Below are 17,369 nucleotides of genomic sequence, written 5' to 3' on the forward strand. Positions count from 1 at the left end.
TTCTTATGTGGTGCTGAGGAATCGAACCCAGGGCCTCAGGCATGCAAGGCAAGCGCTCTACCACTGAGCCACCTTCCCAGCCTTTTTTTTTTTTTTTTTTTAAACTTCACTGAAGATTGAACCTAGCTAGTGCTTAATGCTAGGCAACTGCTCTGCCACTTGAGCTACCTCCCTGTTTCATTCTTCCTGAAAACAGGGAAATTACTCCCTTTTCTTTCTTTTTTTTTCTGGGGTCTAGTCGTGGGGCCTGAACTCTGGGCCTGGGCGCTGACCGTCAGCTCTTCAGCTCAAGGCTAGCGCTCTACCACTAGAGCCACAGCACCACTTCCAGCTTTTTTCTTTTTGCTTGTGTGGTGCTGAGGAATCAAACCCAGGGCCTCATGCATGCAAGGCAAGCGCTCTACCACTGAACCACCTTCCCAGGCCTTTTTTCTTTTTCTTTATGGTGCTGGGGATACAGGCCCTTGCATGTGATAAACAAGTACTCCATTATTTCTAATTATTTACAATATAATAACTTTCAGATGATCAGATGTTCACTGTGTTGTAAGTTCTGCGCTCAGCACATCCTGTGGAGGTATCACAGGGACCTGTGGATCAGTATTGTCATTTCCCTTGTTTTCTCACCATAGAAATTACCTACACCTGCACATAAATCATAGAGCCTAAGTCAAGCCCAGGGTCAGTTGATGTCAGTCTATCTGTCTGTGCTCTTTCCCAACTCTAGCTCCCTGTTCCACCCTATACCCTCAAATAGATTCTGCCCACTTCACAGCCAATTGTGAAAGATGTGCTTCCTACACAAACTGCATGTAGGTCAACATTCTCCTTCATCACATCTCTCTAAATCTGATTCTAAAAAGAGTTTCTGATCAGAAACACATCAGCAGTAGAAATGACATTGTTTTACTTACTGACTCACAAGATTTATATAGTAATGCTAAGAAATGACTATTAAAACTCCATTTTAAGACAAGCATGGTAGTTCATGCCTGTAAATCCCAGCACTTGAGAGTCTGAAGCAGGATTTGGAGATGAAGACAAGTCTGGGCCACACAGCATGACTGTCACAAAAACAAACAAAAACACCCAACCATACAACAAAACATAGCTACTATGTGAACTTGTTCAGAGTGAAGAAATCCATTTCCTAATACCAGCCTCTTTATGGTGAAAGATTTTTGCTTAGCTTTCTCCTAAATGCTAAAAGTCTTTTCTGGACTGTCATTTTAACTCTGCCCGAGGATTTGCCCCAAGCTTGGATCACAGCAGAGAGGAATCAATAGGGCATAGTGGTTAGGACAAGAAAGGCAGCCCTTCAACATTCTTACCCTGTAGCCTCTTCAGGCAGCATATTTGCTGATCTCTCACAGTAGAATTTAAGTGCCAGAAAGGCTGGGATTTGTTTACCCCTGTGTCTCCTGCCACCAGTTCAGTGCCTGGCATGATGGATTAAATCAATAGTGGTTGAAAGAATAAAAGGCAGTTCAAGCAGGGAAAACGGAGTTTCTGATTTGGGTGCTGAAGACACAGGCAGAAACATAAGTGATCAAAAGACCCAATCTTAGGTATGAGGAGAGACCTGGGAAGTCTGGTTATGCAATTATAGAGTCTTTTACTTCAGTAGGCATAGGGGTGCCCACCTCTTACCCCAGCACTTACTTGGGAGATTAAGGAGGGAAAATGGAAGGTTCAACACCATAACAAGACTCCAAAAAAAATTTTTTTAAAGCAATAATGCTCAGTGCAAAATGAAGGTTGCAATTGGTTTCACAGGCACAATCCTACTTTCCAAAAATATTTTAATCATGGCAGACACTGGTGGCTTGTGTCTATAATCCCAGTTGTTCAAGAGGTTGAGATCTGAGAATCAGTTTAGAGCCAACCTGGTCAGACAAATCTGTCTCTTACCTCTCCAATGAACAAGCATGGAAGTGTGGCTCAAGTGGTACAGTGCCAGCTAGGATTGAAAAAGGTGAACAAGTGCTTCAGGGCTCTCTGAGTTCAAACCCCGGTACCAGCAAAACTACAACCAAAAACAACTTAGTCATATAGAAGAGGAATTTACCCTTGATATAATTAACAGTGGTTACCTCTTGAGAGCTGGGATTATAGGACATTTTTTCTTTGTACTGTTTTTTCTGTTCATCCTGGGGCTTGAACTAGAGGCCTAGGCGATATCCTGAGCTCTTTAGCTCAAGGCTGGCACTCTACCAGTTGAACCATAGTGCCACTTCCAGTTTTCTGGTGGTTAATTGGAGATAAGAGCCTCACGGACTTTCCTGCCTGGGCTGGCTTTGAACCATGATCCCCAAATCTCAGCCTCCTGGGTAGCTAGGATTGCAGGCATGAGCCACTGGGCGCCTGACCCAGGCTAGCTTTGAACCATGATCCTCAGATCTCAGTCTCCTGAGTAGACACCAGCACCTAGCTCTTTGTACTAGACTATTAGTGTTTGTATTGCTTTAGAATGACCACGTAGGTGGTGGGAATGTGGTAGAGTGCTTAGTGGTAGTGTGTTTGCTTGGCACGCATCAAGCCCTGGGTTTGATTCCTCAATACCACATAAACAGGAAAAGCCGGAAGTGGCGCTGTGGCTCTAGTGATAGAGTGCCAGCCTTGAGCAAAAAAGCAAAAGCAACTCAGGGATAGTGCCCAGGCCCTGAGTTCAAGTCCCAGAACTGACAAATAAGAAAGAAAATAGAATGACTGTGTAGTACTTGGCAAATACAATTAGTGACCATTACAGATCTTATCTAATGTAACTATACATGTGTATACAGGCAAACACACAGGAAGAAATATGATGAACACACACCAAATACTCAACAGTGGCAACCTCTTGAGAAGGGAATGGGCTGGGGAAGAATGGTAAAAGGGGAAATTTGATGTTTTACATTCAATGTCTTTCCAGATGGCTTCATTCTTATATATGTATTCCTACATTGTAGAGAACCAACACCTAATACCAATCCATGCACCCAGAAGCAGAACTCCTCCAATGCAGGACAGAAGGAAAACATAGGACGTGGCCATATTGTCCCCATCCCTCCCTTACAGCGAGACCCAATCCAACCCACACCAGGCGACCCATACAGACCCAAAGAGGAGCCAGGGGGCCTCATTGTAACACTCATTTTTATATAAATATCCGCAAGTCATGTTACAGAATAAGCCCCACCGGGGGAAAAAAGTCAACGTTATGGTTTGTTAAACTGAGCCCTGCCTTCTAGGTTGGGCCCCAGCCTGGAGGCGTCTGCTGCTTTGGGAAGGCTGGGGCTGTTGCCGTGAGGCTGCTGAAGAAGCTGCCTGTATTGCCCACCCCAGGGCCAACCCCCTTCTTTGGTGTGTGGTACATGGTGACCTTTTTTGCCCCCTACCCCCCAGCCTAGGACAGGGTTTTGTGGAGCAGGGCCCAGGAGTCCTGGGGGCACTTGGAAATGGGGTAGGGGTGGGGACTGAGCCATTAAGAGGTGGCGTCTGAGGCTTGAAGGTTGAGCTTTTTAGAGCTGGGGACAAAGTTAACAGAACTCGTTGAGGAGAACCTGGGCTGACAATGTGTTTCCCTCTAGCTTAGGTCCCTAGGGTCCTTCCCCCTACTTGGTCTGCCTCTGGCTGGACCCCATGTATCCCCAGGGACAAGCCCTGGGGCTACTACTTGTCCCCTCCCAGCTTTTCCCCTGTGACCCCCCCTCCCCCCACAGAGAGGCCAGAGGCTAGGAACACAGCACCAGTCTGAGGATTTAATTAACCAGGAAGGGGTCATTGGGAGGGGCACCCCTGTAAAAATGTACAAAAGGTCTGGGGGCTATATAGAAGGGGTGATAAATATGTACATGGAACCCCCTTTCCTTTAGCCCCCTCATCCTCCAGCCCTAGAAGGGCACAAGGACTTGGATGGTAGAAGAGGAGGGAGCACTTTGGCCTCTGGCTGAGTGAGCCCTTGGGGAGGCAGGCCAAGGGCCTAGAGGACCTCAGAGGGGATGATGGTGCACCTCAGGAGGTCGTCTGCTATGACCTCTGAAATGACCCCTCTTCTCATGTACACATACACCTCTCTCCAGAGGCTTGTGACTTCTACCCTCCCAGTGTCCCCACGGTCCATAGGATACTTGACCTTGTGGGGGTTGGAGTTCTACTCCCAGGCCCATGACCTCAGAGATGGCTGAGAGGGTCATGATCTTTGCCTTCCAGCACTGGCTCAAAAACCTCAGGCCCAGGGCCTTATCAAAAGGAAAAGGGGAATGGAGCTTTGCTGGTCCCTCCCCTCCCCTCACCTGTCAGCCCGGGCTGGGCCAGGGGCCCTAGGTGGAGAGCTGGGCCGGGGGGCGGGCACAAGTGGAGGTGGTGCCCCCAAGAGGGCTCCTGGTGGGGTCTTGCTGAGAAGGTGAGGGGTTCCTGGGGCCGCGGCGGGTGGCGGTGGAGGAGCCAAGCGGCTGTATAGCAGTGGATGAGCAGGCTCTAGACCATAGAGGCGGGCAGCAGCCACAGCCCCAGGTCCAGTCAGCTCCTCACCGGCCTCATAGAAGCGAGGTGGCCTGGCCAGGCGTGGGGGCCCTGCCAACCAGGCTGGCTCCAGGAAGCCTGCACAGCGCTCTGGTGGACTAGGGCCCAGAAAGGGGGGTGGCCTGGGCCTCTCGAACAGCAGGTGAAGGCCTTGAGGCCCCGTGGCAGCGGCGGCAGCGGCGGCGGCAGCAGCAGCGGCAGCGGCAGCAGCAGCCTCTTCTTTCCGCTCTTCCTTTACTCGCACAGACTCCTTGGCTGGCCGTGCCCCTTCCTCACCAGCCCGAGTCTTAGGAGTAGCAGGAGAAACTCGGAGCTGGGGCCTTGAGAAAGGGAGGTCTCTAAGGCAGAGATAAGGAAATAATGAAGGTGTTCCAGAAGACTGAAGGATGGCGAGAGCAGCATGTTGGCAGGGCAGGGAGACATACCTATCCTTCTCCTCCTTGGTGATAGAAGGCTCTCTGCGCTCCACAGGCCGCTCCTTGTCTGAGCCTGGTGTCCGGGCGGCCTCAGGGGGCCGGACCCAGGCAGGAAACGCCAGAGGACTGCGGTGCAGGCGGCCCCACGGGTCTGGGGGAGAGGCGAAGGTTGGTGGGGCCCCTGGACTTTCTTTCTGGGCAAAGACGGCGCCGGAGTCTAGGCAGATAGTGAAATAGCAAGCCATAGGGGCCAGGAGTGAGAAGCTCCAGATCCTGTGTGATAAGTGACAATCCCCCGCCCCCCTCCAGAACCCTCTGCACACCCCCACCCAGCACTCACTGAATGTGGGGCTGCCCAGGCCTCCAAAGGCCCCGTTGGAGAGGGCAGCCAAGGAGGCGAAGCTTGTGGGACGCCCAAAAGGATCTATTGGGGGGGGGGGGGGGGAAAGGAGAGATGTCAGAGCATGGGCACAGAACTGTGAGCAGGAGAAAAGAAATGGGGGGAAGAAGCAAATCAGTAAGCAGGCCAGGAGTCCTAAACATTTCCTTGGACCAGGCAAGGCACTGTCATTTGATATGTACCATGTTGTTTATTAGCCCAGTGTCCCAAGCACCAGGATACAGGAGTATTCCCACTTTCAAATGATAAAATAGGCTCAGAGAGGTGAAATGACTTGTCAAAGGTCATCAAACTGTGAGGTGTACTCACAAACCAGGGCCGTTCTGATATTAGAGATCAAGCTCTTATTCCCATTCCCTCACATCAGCCACCTGGACCCATTTAGCAGACCTTGACACTAGCAAGCTACTGGCCTGAAGATCTCAGCTGTCTTTTCTCCCATGTAGAGCCCTTCCCAGATTCACCCTCACTTCATGAATGTGTCACAGCTGGTAGAACAACTAGCCCATGGGAACTGCAGCCAGAAATGCTTCCATCCAAGCTCAACTCCTTCTTGTCCACCCATAGCGAGCTTAAATCTTGCCCCAAGAAACCTGCCAAGTTCCCCTGAGCCTGCACAGCTAGCTACCCCTTCCCCCTTTCCTCTCCCAGGTAGCATGCTACTCCTCTATTCCTGGCTATTTCAGAGACAGAGTGTGCTATGGCAGAAAGAGGGAGTCACTGCTCTTTGCCACTTATTTATAGCTAAGGAACTCACAGCTCAGAACAGGTCGAGTAATTTGCCCAAGGCCACAAAGCAAATGGAACCAGAATCCACCCCATTCTAGCTGCTTCTCGGGTCTGATGTCCATCTTGCAGCTCCAGAACATCTGGGAAGTTGGGGACAAGGCCTGGGATGCCCAACATGCCCTTGGCTCTTACCAATGTGGGTGCTGGGGCTCAGGAAGGGTCCGTGGGCCCCGGGAGCTGCCGTGAAAGGGTTGGTTGCAGCGTGGACGGCACCTGGGCAGAGAGGTGGGAAACTCATGAGGCTGAGTTGGCGCAAGGTGGACCCTGGGCCATAGGTGGGGAATCTCAGACCCTGGGAGGGCTGGCCAGACTCACCAGTCGCAGTGAAGAGGGAGGCCGGGTGGGAGAGTTCCTGCCCAGGGGGCAGGACCCCATAGGGCCCCGGAAGGCAGGGCAGGAGGTCGTTCCGAAAGTCAAGCTTGTGGGAGTCACCCTGTGTGAGACACAGGGAGAGGGCAAATAGGTGAGTGAAGAGCCAGGGCCAGTACTGTTGCGATTTTTTTTCTCTGTCTCTTTCTTACGAAGTCCCTACTGTCGTTTTCCCACCATGAGCTCCCTTCCAAGGGCTGGCTCACACCGAGAAGGAGCTTAGCTGCTATCCTCTTCCTCTACTTCTACCTCTCTGACCATCATCCCAGAATTAACCAAAGGACACACTGTGCAGCACTGATGAGACAGGAGAGAATGTTTCTGGCCAAGATTCTACTGAGTTCCATTGAATGCAGCTGCCCCAGAGCTCAGGCCATCCTTGACTCTCAGACCCACTCTCCCCAGCCCTCCGGCCCCAGTACCTTCATCTTTTCCTGGTGTCTCAGGATCATGTAAGCCACGCGCACGTGCATGGCACACCACTTCCCTGGTTTCTGTCGCCCCAGATGGATGACCAAAGGGAAAGGGAAGCAAAGAACATTCACTCATCACCCACTCTAGGCCTGGCCGTGAGCCCAGCCTTGCCACACAACGTCCCTACTCACCATTCCTACAACCAAGAGATGACCAGGTTCATTTTAAAGTATAGGAAACTGAGGCTCAGAGAGATAAAACTGTCTTGCCCAAGGTCCCATGGCCGGTTATATCTGAGCCGAGGTCTGTGACTTCAAAGACCTTCCCTTTCTATTGTGTCACATCATTTGGCTTCTTCCGTGTCTTGGACCTTTTCATCTTTCCCAAGTAGGAACCCTCCCACCCTTTAGTCAGAATGCCCTATAACACCAGCCCCCAGCCTCATGCAGCCTGAGGTCCTCAACAAACTCACCCTCAAAGGTGGCCGGAAATGGTCGGGGATCTGGGGATGGCAAAGGAAAGATTGAAGGCAATTCACACGTGTTCACTAACCTTGGTGCTTCATATCCATAGCATCTATTTGCCCCTAGATGCCTCCCTGAGTCTCTGACTCCCTTCAACATTTCTGGTGTCAAAATCCCCTTCTCTGTCCTCTCTCTCTCCCACTCCAGCCATCTCTCCTCCAACACCTCCCCAGGAAAGTGCCCTGCTCGGAGGGTTGAGGAGTTGCTACAGGCAGGCAGGATACTTCTTTCAATGAGCAGTATTATATATTGGAAGCATCAATTTAAGTAAGTTATCTTAAAAAAAAAACATAAGACAGACAAACAAACAAAAAAAAACACCTTTCAAGGAAGCTGGAAAACGCTGGTCTAGTCTAGCCCTTAGGAAACACATGCAGTACTCATCCATGTTCTTACAGCCTTCAAGTCTAAGGCTGCTACATGTGCCAAAGAGAAAAGCAAATCTCTGGCTCCTCAACCACTTCTCAAAGAGAAAGCTTTGTGGACAGGGCTTCCTGCTATGTCATTTGGGGAACAAAAAATTAAATTTGACCTAATTCAAGAAGCTCCACAAAATCTACTGTCCTTGGGCTGGGGGATGTAACAGTGGTGGAATGTACGCTAGGAATGGTGAGGCCCTGAGTTTGATCCCCAGTAGCACCAAAAATAAAACCATTTCCCTAATATTACCTTATTCCTGGGCCCACATAATAAGCCTCCTATTTCTCATGCCTGGGAAATCCTGTTATTTATAGAAATCCTCTCTCTGTAGACACCTAGGGATACCTCTGATTGTGTATTAAAGGGAGGAGTCAATGGTTAACTCTCCTACTTTCCCCTCAACATACCTTTTAGCTTCCCCAGGACCTGCCCTGACCCCCTCACCTGTGTCCCCTTCTGGGGGAGCCCGCTTGGCACTGGCCCCAGTCGTGGTGGCAGCTCAGGGTTCGTGCTCTGGGAAAGGGGAGTGGAGGAATTAGACAGGAGAGCTGGCACCAAGCATTAAAAAAGGAGGTCTAGAACCAAGCTGGGGGGTGGGACAGAGAGGGAACATGGTTATACAAAAACTTGGGTCCAGGAACTGGAGCTGTGCCTCAAGTATTAGAGTGCTAACCTTGAGCAAAAAGGCTCAGGGCCAGTGTCTAGGCCCCGAGTTCAGGCCCCAGGACTAGCACAAGTCAAAGAATCTTATGTTTGGGACACAGAAACAGCACAATGGAAAAAAAAATTAAAAAAAAACAAACTTGGATCCAGAAAGGAGGGCAAGAAGCTAGACAGGTTTAGAGGAATGGGAACAAAAGCATGGAGATCCAGGATGCTTGAGTCTATAAGGGGTGGGAGGCAGTGGTATGGCTGGATTGGAGGCTCACCTTGGGCTGGAAGGCCCCCTGCAGGGAGCCAAAGGAGACAGCTGGCGGGAGGCCCGGAGGGAGCCCGGGCACTGCGGGAGGAAAGGCCATGTACGGCTGTGGAGAGAAGGGGACTAGTCCAAGCAGGGGGTGGAGGTATAGTCCGGATCTGGTCTACCCATCAGTCAGTCCTCGGGCCTCCACCCTAACCCTCCTACCTCCCCACATCCCCTTGGAGCTCTCCCAGGCTTAAGGCTCTGGCTCCTGGAGCTAAAGATTGGACCCCAACAGTCAGGGCCACATGCATGCATGGACACATCCATATCCATACATCACACACACTCACACACACTCACATTATGTCGGAAAAGGCCTTCCATCTTTCCTGGGTATTTCTCAAACTAGGGAAGAGAAGGGAAGAGTAAGCTGCTGGCGAGGGACCCAGGGCCTTGACCTGAAGCCACGCCCTCCCCCAGGCCTCTGAGCCTCATCACCAGCCCAATGAGGAGCTCACCATGTGGGGGCCATGGGGTGGCAGCAGGCCCGGGGGATAAGGGGTGAAGTGCTGGTGGGTGTGCTGGTGGGTGTGCTGGTGCTGGTGGTTGTGCTGGTGGAACTGGAAGGCCAGGGGCCGGGCTGAGCCCCCTGCTCCCACCACCTCAGGGCCACCCTGGGCATTCAGGTAGCGAGAGTTCAGGTCCTGGCCGATCAGGTCCTGCTCTGTGGGAGGGGAGGGGAGAAGGCTTTCGTATCTGTTGCCACCATGTCAGCCTCCTTAGGCCCCAGTGACTCGCCTTCCCTCTGGCCTTGAGCCACTCACTCCCTCCTCAAGTACTGCTGTAGGCTGAGGCCCAGAGGCCCTAAAGCCAACTGGGCCAGAGCTCAGAGCCATGGTCCCCCCCACCCCCCGGCCAGGACCCCACACTCACCAGAAAGGGCGTTAGCGGCTGAGGCCCCAGGGTGCCCTGGCACCTGCAGCAGGGGTGGGGGTGGGGGCAGGGGAGGGCCAGGGGAGAACAAGGAGGGGTGGTGGGGTGGAGGGGGGGCCCGCAGGCCCGGGGGAGGAAAGCTGTGGGCGGACAGAGGCAAGGGCAGTGAGGGCGTTGGGGGCCGGTGGGTGAGCTGCGCGGACGAGGAGGAGGCAGATGAGGAGGAGGAGGACGAAGAGGATGATGAGGGGGGAGGCTGAGCCACGGGAGGGGCCGGGGCCTTGGGGGGCGGCCGTGAAGAGCTGGGGAGAGAAGTGGGGAGATGAGTGAGGAAGTGGGAGGTGCCAGCTCTGACGGGAGGGGGTCAGAAGCCTGGGTGATAATACTTTGTTTCTCCAAACAGAACTCCCTCAGATAACCCAGCCTCAGACTGAGGTGCCTCCCACACCCGACAAACCCCCTCTCTTCTACCTCTGCCATCTCTGGCCATATGACTTTCCCTTTTCTGACTCAAACACAGCACCAAACAGATCATTCATTTTGATGTCTAATTACACTGGGCCACCTGGGTTCCCACCCTAAGACAGTGGAACAACCACACTGGCCTGTCCTAGGAATCAGGAGATCGAATTCTAGGCACATCTTGCCACAAACACCATGGGAAACCTTGAGCAAGTCACTGCCCCTCTCTGAGCCTTAGTTTTCTCAATAATAACAATGATGATGACAACAGAAAGAGCAACAATAATGACAGTATCAACGATTCCTTACCCTTTGGTGAGCATTTACTGTAGGCCAACTGCTGGCACTGCTTTATAAGCTATGGCAAGTTTCCCGCATTTACACCACTTCTCAACACTGCTGCGGCCATACAACCATCTGTACTATGCAAGTTCTACAACTCACTCTCTTTTTTTGGCCTCACCCCAAGCAGTAACACGTAAACTCAAGTTGTGGTACTAGCCATGTTTTCCTAAAGCACATAAAAGCTAACCTGTGGCTAGTTTAGAGCTAACTCAGGTGAGACCTGGCATCATCCCCAGTCCCCACTTGTGACGAGTATACACGCTTTCGGAAACACTGTATTTACTCCGAATTAGCTAGACAACAGCTTTAGGATGAAAGTACCGTTATTATTTCATTTTGTAGGAAAGAGGAAACTGAGGCTCAGAGGTTAAATGACTTGTCAGAAATCACAGAGCCAGTAAGTGGCAGAAGAATAATTTGAATCCGGGTCTTACTGACACCAAAGCCAGCACTCTTTAAGTATCATGTCAGAATTTCCCAAAGTATATTCCAAAGAGCACTATTCCTAGCAGATTTGCTTTAGAAGAAATTCTCACCAGAAAATAAAACCTGGAAATGGCACCAATAGGATTGATTGCCCAGATAAGTCCTAGAGTCATCTCTGAAATTGTATTTCACCCAGTGTCTCTCAAACTTTTTAGCCTCAGAATCCTTTTTCACGCCACACCCCATCCCATGTCCATCAAAGAATGCAAGGGTTGGAGCCAAATAACCAGGCCCTTCCAGATCAGACCAGCTACCTGAGTCACTCACCTGCCAGTGCTGAGATCCAGGCTGCTGCCATAGGGAGAAGTGCGGAGGCCGAATGGCGAGACCCGAAGCTGCAGCTGGGGCTGGGGTGGGGGTGGCAGGCTGGGGGTGGCCGGCAAGGGTGCAGGGGGTGAGACAGGAGGCCGAGGGGCTGGTGGAGGCGGTGGTTCCTTTGGGGGGAAAGGCACTAGCAGCGGGTCGGGCCCTGGGGGCTGTTCCTGGCTCCGCTCCAGGCCCGACACTTTAGGGACCACGGAGAGTTTTGCTTCACAGTTCCCATTGAAGGCGCCATGGGGCCCCGAGGCTGTGAGGGCAGGACAGCAGACATGCTCAGCTGAAGTTCATGCTCACCCAACTCTTCCCGCTTGCCTCCATCCCAGCCCTTGGCACCAACCTTTGCTGGTTGAGACAGTAAAGGATGGGTCGAGGTCATCATCAGAGACCTGGCAGAGAAGGCAGGAAGATGGTTAAGTTATAGTCAAGCCAGGCCTCCACCTAGGAAGGCCCATAGCCTCTGGAGCCTGCTAGGTATGGGGGTGATAGCAACTCTATTCTATCACTGGACTTTGGGCTCTAGCGGGAGTTAAGCTTGGAGACAGAAGTGGGGCAGCAGAGCCAAACAAAAAAAAATCTGCTAGTCCAAGAAGACTGAATCAAGGCAGCACTTTAGTAACAAAAAGTAGGCAAATCAAAGTGTCAGACAGGCCTTAGGCCCACCTGGCCTAAACATCTGTTTGGCTCCCTAGCCTTAGTAAAAAACTAAGCTGCTAATACTATGAAACCTAGAGACTCCTTAAAAACCTAGACTTAAAATTCTCTTGAGAATGGATCCCTATTTTCATGTGGCAGGAAACTGGCCACTCCCCTTGGACAGACGGTTCTCTGGGTCATCATACTCCATGCCCAGAAAACTTCTGAAGGAAAATGAGACAAACATCAGTAAGTACAAACTGAGTTACTTACAGGAGTAAATGGATATAGCATTATTTCCTAGGATACATTAGCTCAGAATAAGCAAATGAAGCTCTAATAATAAACTGAAATTCACCTACATGGAAGAGCTCCTTCAATGACACTGAAGTAGCTTCACGTCTTATGGCTTGTCTTTGCTCAGACTCCTCATTCAAAACACCTTATAGTATAAGCGGACTAATGGCTAGGAAGAACCATTCTGGATTACCATGAAGAAATGGTGATGGCTCTTTAGAAGAGATGCCATACCAAGACTTGCAGCTAGTCTTCCTGGCTCAACCTAATTCATGTTGCCCACTCAAAAGGAGGCTTTTGGGGCATTCAGAAGGTCTTTAAATTATAGTCTATTTGATAGGCTGTGACACTGCCCACCCAACAAGTTCCAGCCCCACTCACCCTCTCATCCAGATCACTTTCCGCATCACACTGGGAAGAGGGAAAAAAAGAGAGGTGTCAGGAAAGGAAAGAAAAGTGGGATACAAGGGGTGAGGACAGGCCAATTTAGGGGGACAGCACTTACTATGTATCCAGCTTCCAGAGAATGGCGAGAGAAGGCCTGAGAAAGACCAGAGTCCAGAGGTAAGGCAGGATGACTAGATATCCAGGCAATTCAACAAAATTTCAACTCCCCGTTCAGTATTCAAGGTCCCTCATGCTTTTCTAGCTTCTCTCATTCCCAATGTGCTTGCCAGGCTCTTAAGTACAACAGGTTCTCACATCTATGTGCCTTTGCTCAAAACAGCTTTTCTCCATTTCTCCTCTTAGCAAACTTCTGACTGTACTTCGGGGCCTAAGACATCATAGGGGGCTTTCCCTAACCACAACCCTCTGCCCATCCCCCAGGCCGAATGAGTGGCTTCCTCATGTTGGTTTCTGCAGCACTGCTCCCAAATCCCCACCTTATGTAGCCTCCCAAATCATGGCCCAAATGTTTACTTGTCCACTGCCACCACCTCCAGGGAAGGAAAGGGACCACATTTAACTTATTTATCATTCAACCAAGTCCTTTAGATGTGTCTTGAATTACTAGCATGTTTGAAGTAGACATAATACCAACCACAAGCAGGTGAATCTGACTGTACATAATTCTTTGTCAGACCTGAAAGGGGGGGGGCACTCTGGCTGGTTTTGCATTCTTTTCTGCATTAAAGACTGGGATCACTGTTTAGAGTGGGCAGTGGTACTGCTGATTGGACCTAAGTCAAGACACTATACCTGTCAGTTTTAGAGGATGTGTATCTGGGAAGAGCTCACCTCTTTCCTTCTCCGCTTATTGGGCCATTTGCGGGCTCGATCCCCAGGGGGCCGGCCAGGCTCTCGATCAGAGCTGTCCCCTGGCTCCCCAGTGGCCCCACTGGAGCCCCCCCTCTTCCGTTTCCCAGAATGCTTCAGCCGATGTTCCAGTCGCTCTGGGGGCTGAAGAGATGCATCCTTCTGTGGAGGAGGAGGTGGGACTGACGTGGATGGAAAATGAAAGCTTCCCACCTCTTTTAGGGGTGATCAGGCTTCCAAAGCGCCTCTGGCTGGTGACCCAGCTGGTCCCTGGAGACTAACTGCTCTACCTCCTCCTACCCTAGGGTGGGGCGAGGCCGGCCAGAGGAGCCGGTCGCTCTGGTTTGGGTGGCAGCAACCCCCCCTCCACTCCCCCACCCAAGGCACGGTGCCTGCTCTGCCCCTCGGACCCCCAGGCCCAATCCCGCCAGGCCTTACCTGCAAGGCCTCGAGGCTGGCGAAGCTGGCGATGGCAAAGCCATCGATCAAGTCCTCCTCCTCCTCCTCCTCTTCCTCCGGCTCCTCCTCGGCCTCTCCGTCGTCGGGGCCCCCCTCTTCCTCCTCCTCCTCCTCTTCCCCACGGCTGCCCGAGCCGGCGGGCCGCTTCCGAGCTCGGGGCCGCGGGGGCCGCGGTCTGGGACGAGGTCGCCGCCGCCTCGGGCCCCCGGGCCGCTCACCCGACGAGGCGGAGGACCAGGGCCTGGCGGGCGGCGGCGGCGACGACGACGACGAAGAGCCGCGCGGGGCGGCCAGCAAGGCCCGGGGCGCGTCGCCGCCCGGTCCGCGGCGGCGCCGCTGTTCCCGGTCTCGGTCCCGGCGCGAGCAGCGCCGCCGCCGTCGCTCCCCCTCGGCCACCCAGCCCGGGCCTGGGGCTGCGGCCGCTGCTGTCTCCATGGCGACGGCCCTCAGCGCCGCATCCGGAGGCGACGCGGCCCGGAGTGGCCTGTCCGCAGGCCGGGGGTCGCAGGCGCGGTGCTGACGGCGGCTCAGGGAAGAGAAGGCCCCGGCTTCCCCTCTAAAGCAGGATCTGCTGGCCCCGAACTCGCCCCAAGGCCAAGGCCCGGAGAGCCGGCGCCGCCCCCGGGGCGACAAGCCCGAGGGCCCCCCCTGTGGGGCCGGCGGGGCCGCGACGGCGAAAACGGGGCGGCCGTCCCTTTAAGGCGAGTCCTCAAGCTGTCCAGCCCCCGGCCCCTTTAAGACGACCCGCCGGTGTCCGGCCGGCCTAGTGCGGTGGCCGCCCCCTGCCAGGGGTCGAGGCAAGTCTCCCCGAGGAAGAGGAAGGACCACCCCTTTAAAAGGGGCCGAAAGCTCGACCCGAAACGCAGACCTTCCCTTTAAAAGTGTCTCAAGTCCTCCGGCTAAAAGAGGCCACCCCTTTAAGGAGTCCAGGGTCCTTCTAACAGCAGGCCGATCCTTTAAGAGCTCGAGAGCTGGTTTCTACTCCTCCACAAGCAGCCACTTCCCCTTTAAGCAGAGTTTAAAGGACTTCTTCCGTGGGGCGGGAGCAGAGAAGAGAAAAACCAATCGTCCCGGTTCTCCCAACAGCAGAGTTCACGATTTGTCAATCTTCGGTTCGACAGCTTCTCCTTTAAGGCTAGCGTTCAAGTCGGCAGAGATCGGTGGCCACCCCTTTAAGATTTAAAGGGGCCTTCTCCGAACCCAGCTTTTCCATCCTCCGCCTCCGTTCGCCATGAAAGGCGCGAGGGGGGGCGGGGCCCCGGGGCCAGCCCTCCAAAGCCCCGGATGTGAGGCAACGGTGACGGGTGTAGCTCCTCTGTACGCCGACATAAAAGTCTCTTCCTCTTTTCTTCCGTCTTTGCCTAACTTGTGCTTTAGGGGATGCGGAACGACCGTTGGGCCGCGAAAAAACTCCAGCGCATCTTCCTGTTGTCTCCTTTGGAGTCCCAGGCCTCTTCTCCGCCAGGACTCCCCTGCCCCTCCTCCCTCTTCCTCCTCAGCCTACGCCTCCTTCCTCTCTCTGCCTCCGCCCACTCTCCGCCCCCTTCCCCTCCCCCCGCACAGGCCTAGTCATTGATAGGTGGGCAAATGTGCGTCAAGGCGAAGGGCGGAGTCAAGCTCTGGGGAGTGGGTAATAGGTAACCGCCCTCAAATCTTGGATTGGGTTACATCAGGTTAGCTCCGCCCTCTCCCAAGTCTTGTGACTCGACTGGTTAGAAGTAGGTGTTTGGGGTGGTTCCCCCGGTAGCCCCGCCTCTTCCTACTCTTCGTTTATTGGCTTCTTTCTGACGGCGTTCAGGCAAGGAGTTGGGCGAGGAGTTCGTCGTAGGGGGCAGTTGGCCGCTTGGCGGCGCGCGGCTGCGGAAGGTGCGGTTCTACGTGCAGTTCCTCCGATTTTCGTCGCTTGGCGTTTTGCGCATGCGCCTGGTGACCGCACCACCGCTAGGGCTTCCTTGGTAGATCGCTCCGCGGTGTCAGATGGCTTCAAGGCCTCGCGTTATTTTCTAGTGCCTGGGAGTGTGGGAAGACCGCGTTGGGTTACAGCCGGGTTAGAGTGCTGGACGGAGCTCCCCGAGCTCCTTTTAACTCATTTGGTAGTAGCAATTCTCTGCACACGCTGCTATCTGCGCATTTTACCGAGGACGGGTAAAGCAGCTAGGATCCTGGTTCCAGCCATCTCTGGCCAGCATTCCACCGACTCCACGTGAAAGATGGCGAGTGCCACTGACTGACCCGTTTTAATGTGTCATGTACACCCTAACCCTAATTCTTTCATAGGGCTACGTTGTTACCTGTGACAGGCTATTATGGTGTGTGTGTGTGTGTGTGTGTGTGTGTGTGTGTGTGTGCGTGCCAGTACTGGGGCCAGAACTCGGGGTCTGGGCTGACCCTTAGCTTTTTCGCTCAAGGCTAGCACTTTGCCACTTGAGCCACCGTTTCACTCCAGGCATTTTTGGTGGTTAATTGGTGCTAACTTGACTGCCTGGGCGGGCTTCAAATTTCCATCCTCAGATCTCAGCCTCGGGAGTAACTAGGATTACAGTGAGCCATTGGCACTAGGACTTTGATTTTAGCTTTTGCTCTGGCATCCAAATCTGCAAGTTGGAAGGGATTCAGGACTATCTTGATCAAGGCTTTAGCTTACTCTGTATCTTTAAGCCTCTTTAATGTAAATGGCATGGGAAAATTCTGACAAGGATCCCAGGTTTCATTCAGAAGTATCCTTCTCAGAATTTACAAATAAAAAGTTATTTTGGGGCCTGGTGCTGGTAGTTCATGCCTATAATCCAAGCTATTCAGGAAGCTGATATCCAGAGGTGGCATAAAAATCTGTCTCCAAAATAACTAGTAAAGGAAGTAGAGCTATGGGGCTGGGAAGGTGGCTCAGTGGTAGAGCACTTGCCTTGCATGCATGAGGCCCTGGGTTCGATTCCTCAATACCACATAAGCAAAAAGAAAAAAGCTGGAAGTGGCGCTGTGGCTCAAGTGGTAGAGCGCTAGCCTTGAGCTGAAGAGCTGAGGGACAGCGCCCAGGCCCAGAGTTCAGGCCCCATGACCAGACTCCCCCCCCCCCCCAAAAAAAAAAAAGAAAAAAAAGAAAGGAAGTAGAGCTGTGGCTCAATGTGGTGGAGATACAGCCTTGAGCAGAAAAGCTTGGGGACAGCACCCAGGCCTAATTCAAGCCCCAGAACTGACAAAACATTAAAAAGTGGTACTGGAAGCACGGCTCAATTGATAGGGTGCAAGTGAAGCAAACACAGATACCGAGTTCCAAACCCAGCCCTGTGCTTTGGAGAAGAGCAGATCTTCAATGACCAATTCCGTTTCTTCTCTGTCCCTCATCTTTTCCTACCCCCTCCCCCACCCCCACTTTTCCAGACAACATAGAAAAGTATCAGTATGGTCAATTTCCAACTTAGCTAGAGACACAAAAG

General features: G+C 52.8%; 1 protein-coding gene across 2 annotated transcripts; it reads right to left on the minus strand.

Moving 5' to 3' along the window:
- Positions 1 to 3,120: 3,120 nt before the first annotated feature.
- Fbrs (fibrosin) lies at positions 3,121 to 15,436 on the minus strand. 2 transcript variants are annotated; one of them, XM_042666665.1, is made up of 18 exons: positions 13,915 to 15,436; positions 13,459 to 13,638; positions 12,725 to 12,760; positions 12,601 to 12,630; positions 11,627 to 11,675; positions 11,236 to 11,536; positions 9,676 to 9,977; positions 9,261 to 9,466; positions 9,103 to 9,147; positions 8,768 to 8,863; positions 8,283 to 8,351; positions 7,367 to 7,396; positions 6,903 to 6,974; positions 6,427 to 6,544; positions 6,244 to 6,324; positions 5,263 to 5,346; positions 4,932 to 5,073; positions 3,121 to 4,844 (listed from the first exon to the last, which is right to left on the minus strand). In XM_042666665.1, the coding sequence occupies exons 1-18, from the start codon at positions 14,368 to 14,370 to the stop codon at positions 4,274 to 4,276; spliced, it is 2,868 nt and encodes a 955-aa protein (XP_042522599.1). In that variant the 5' UTR covers positions 14,371 to 15,436; the 3' UTR covers positions 3,121 to 4,273. The 2 variants fall into 2 exon arrangements, with proteins under 2 accessions (XP_042522599.1, XP_042522598.1); XM_042666664.1 differs by having other exon boundaries at positions 4,932 to 5,139.
- Between the last annotated feature and the right edge of the window lie 1,933 nt (positions 15,437 to 17,369).

The sequence above is a fragment of the Dipodomys spectabilis genome, unplaced genomic scaffold, assembly GCF_019054845.1.
Source record: "Dipodomys spectabilis isolate Male_0828 unplaced genomic scaffold, ASM1905484v1 ptg000366l, whole genome shotgun sequence".
NCBI lineage: Eukaryota > Metazoa > Chordata > Mammalia > Rodentia > Heteromyidae > Dipodomys > Dipodomys spectabilis.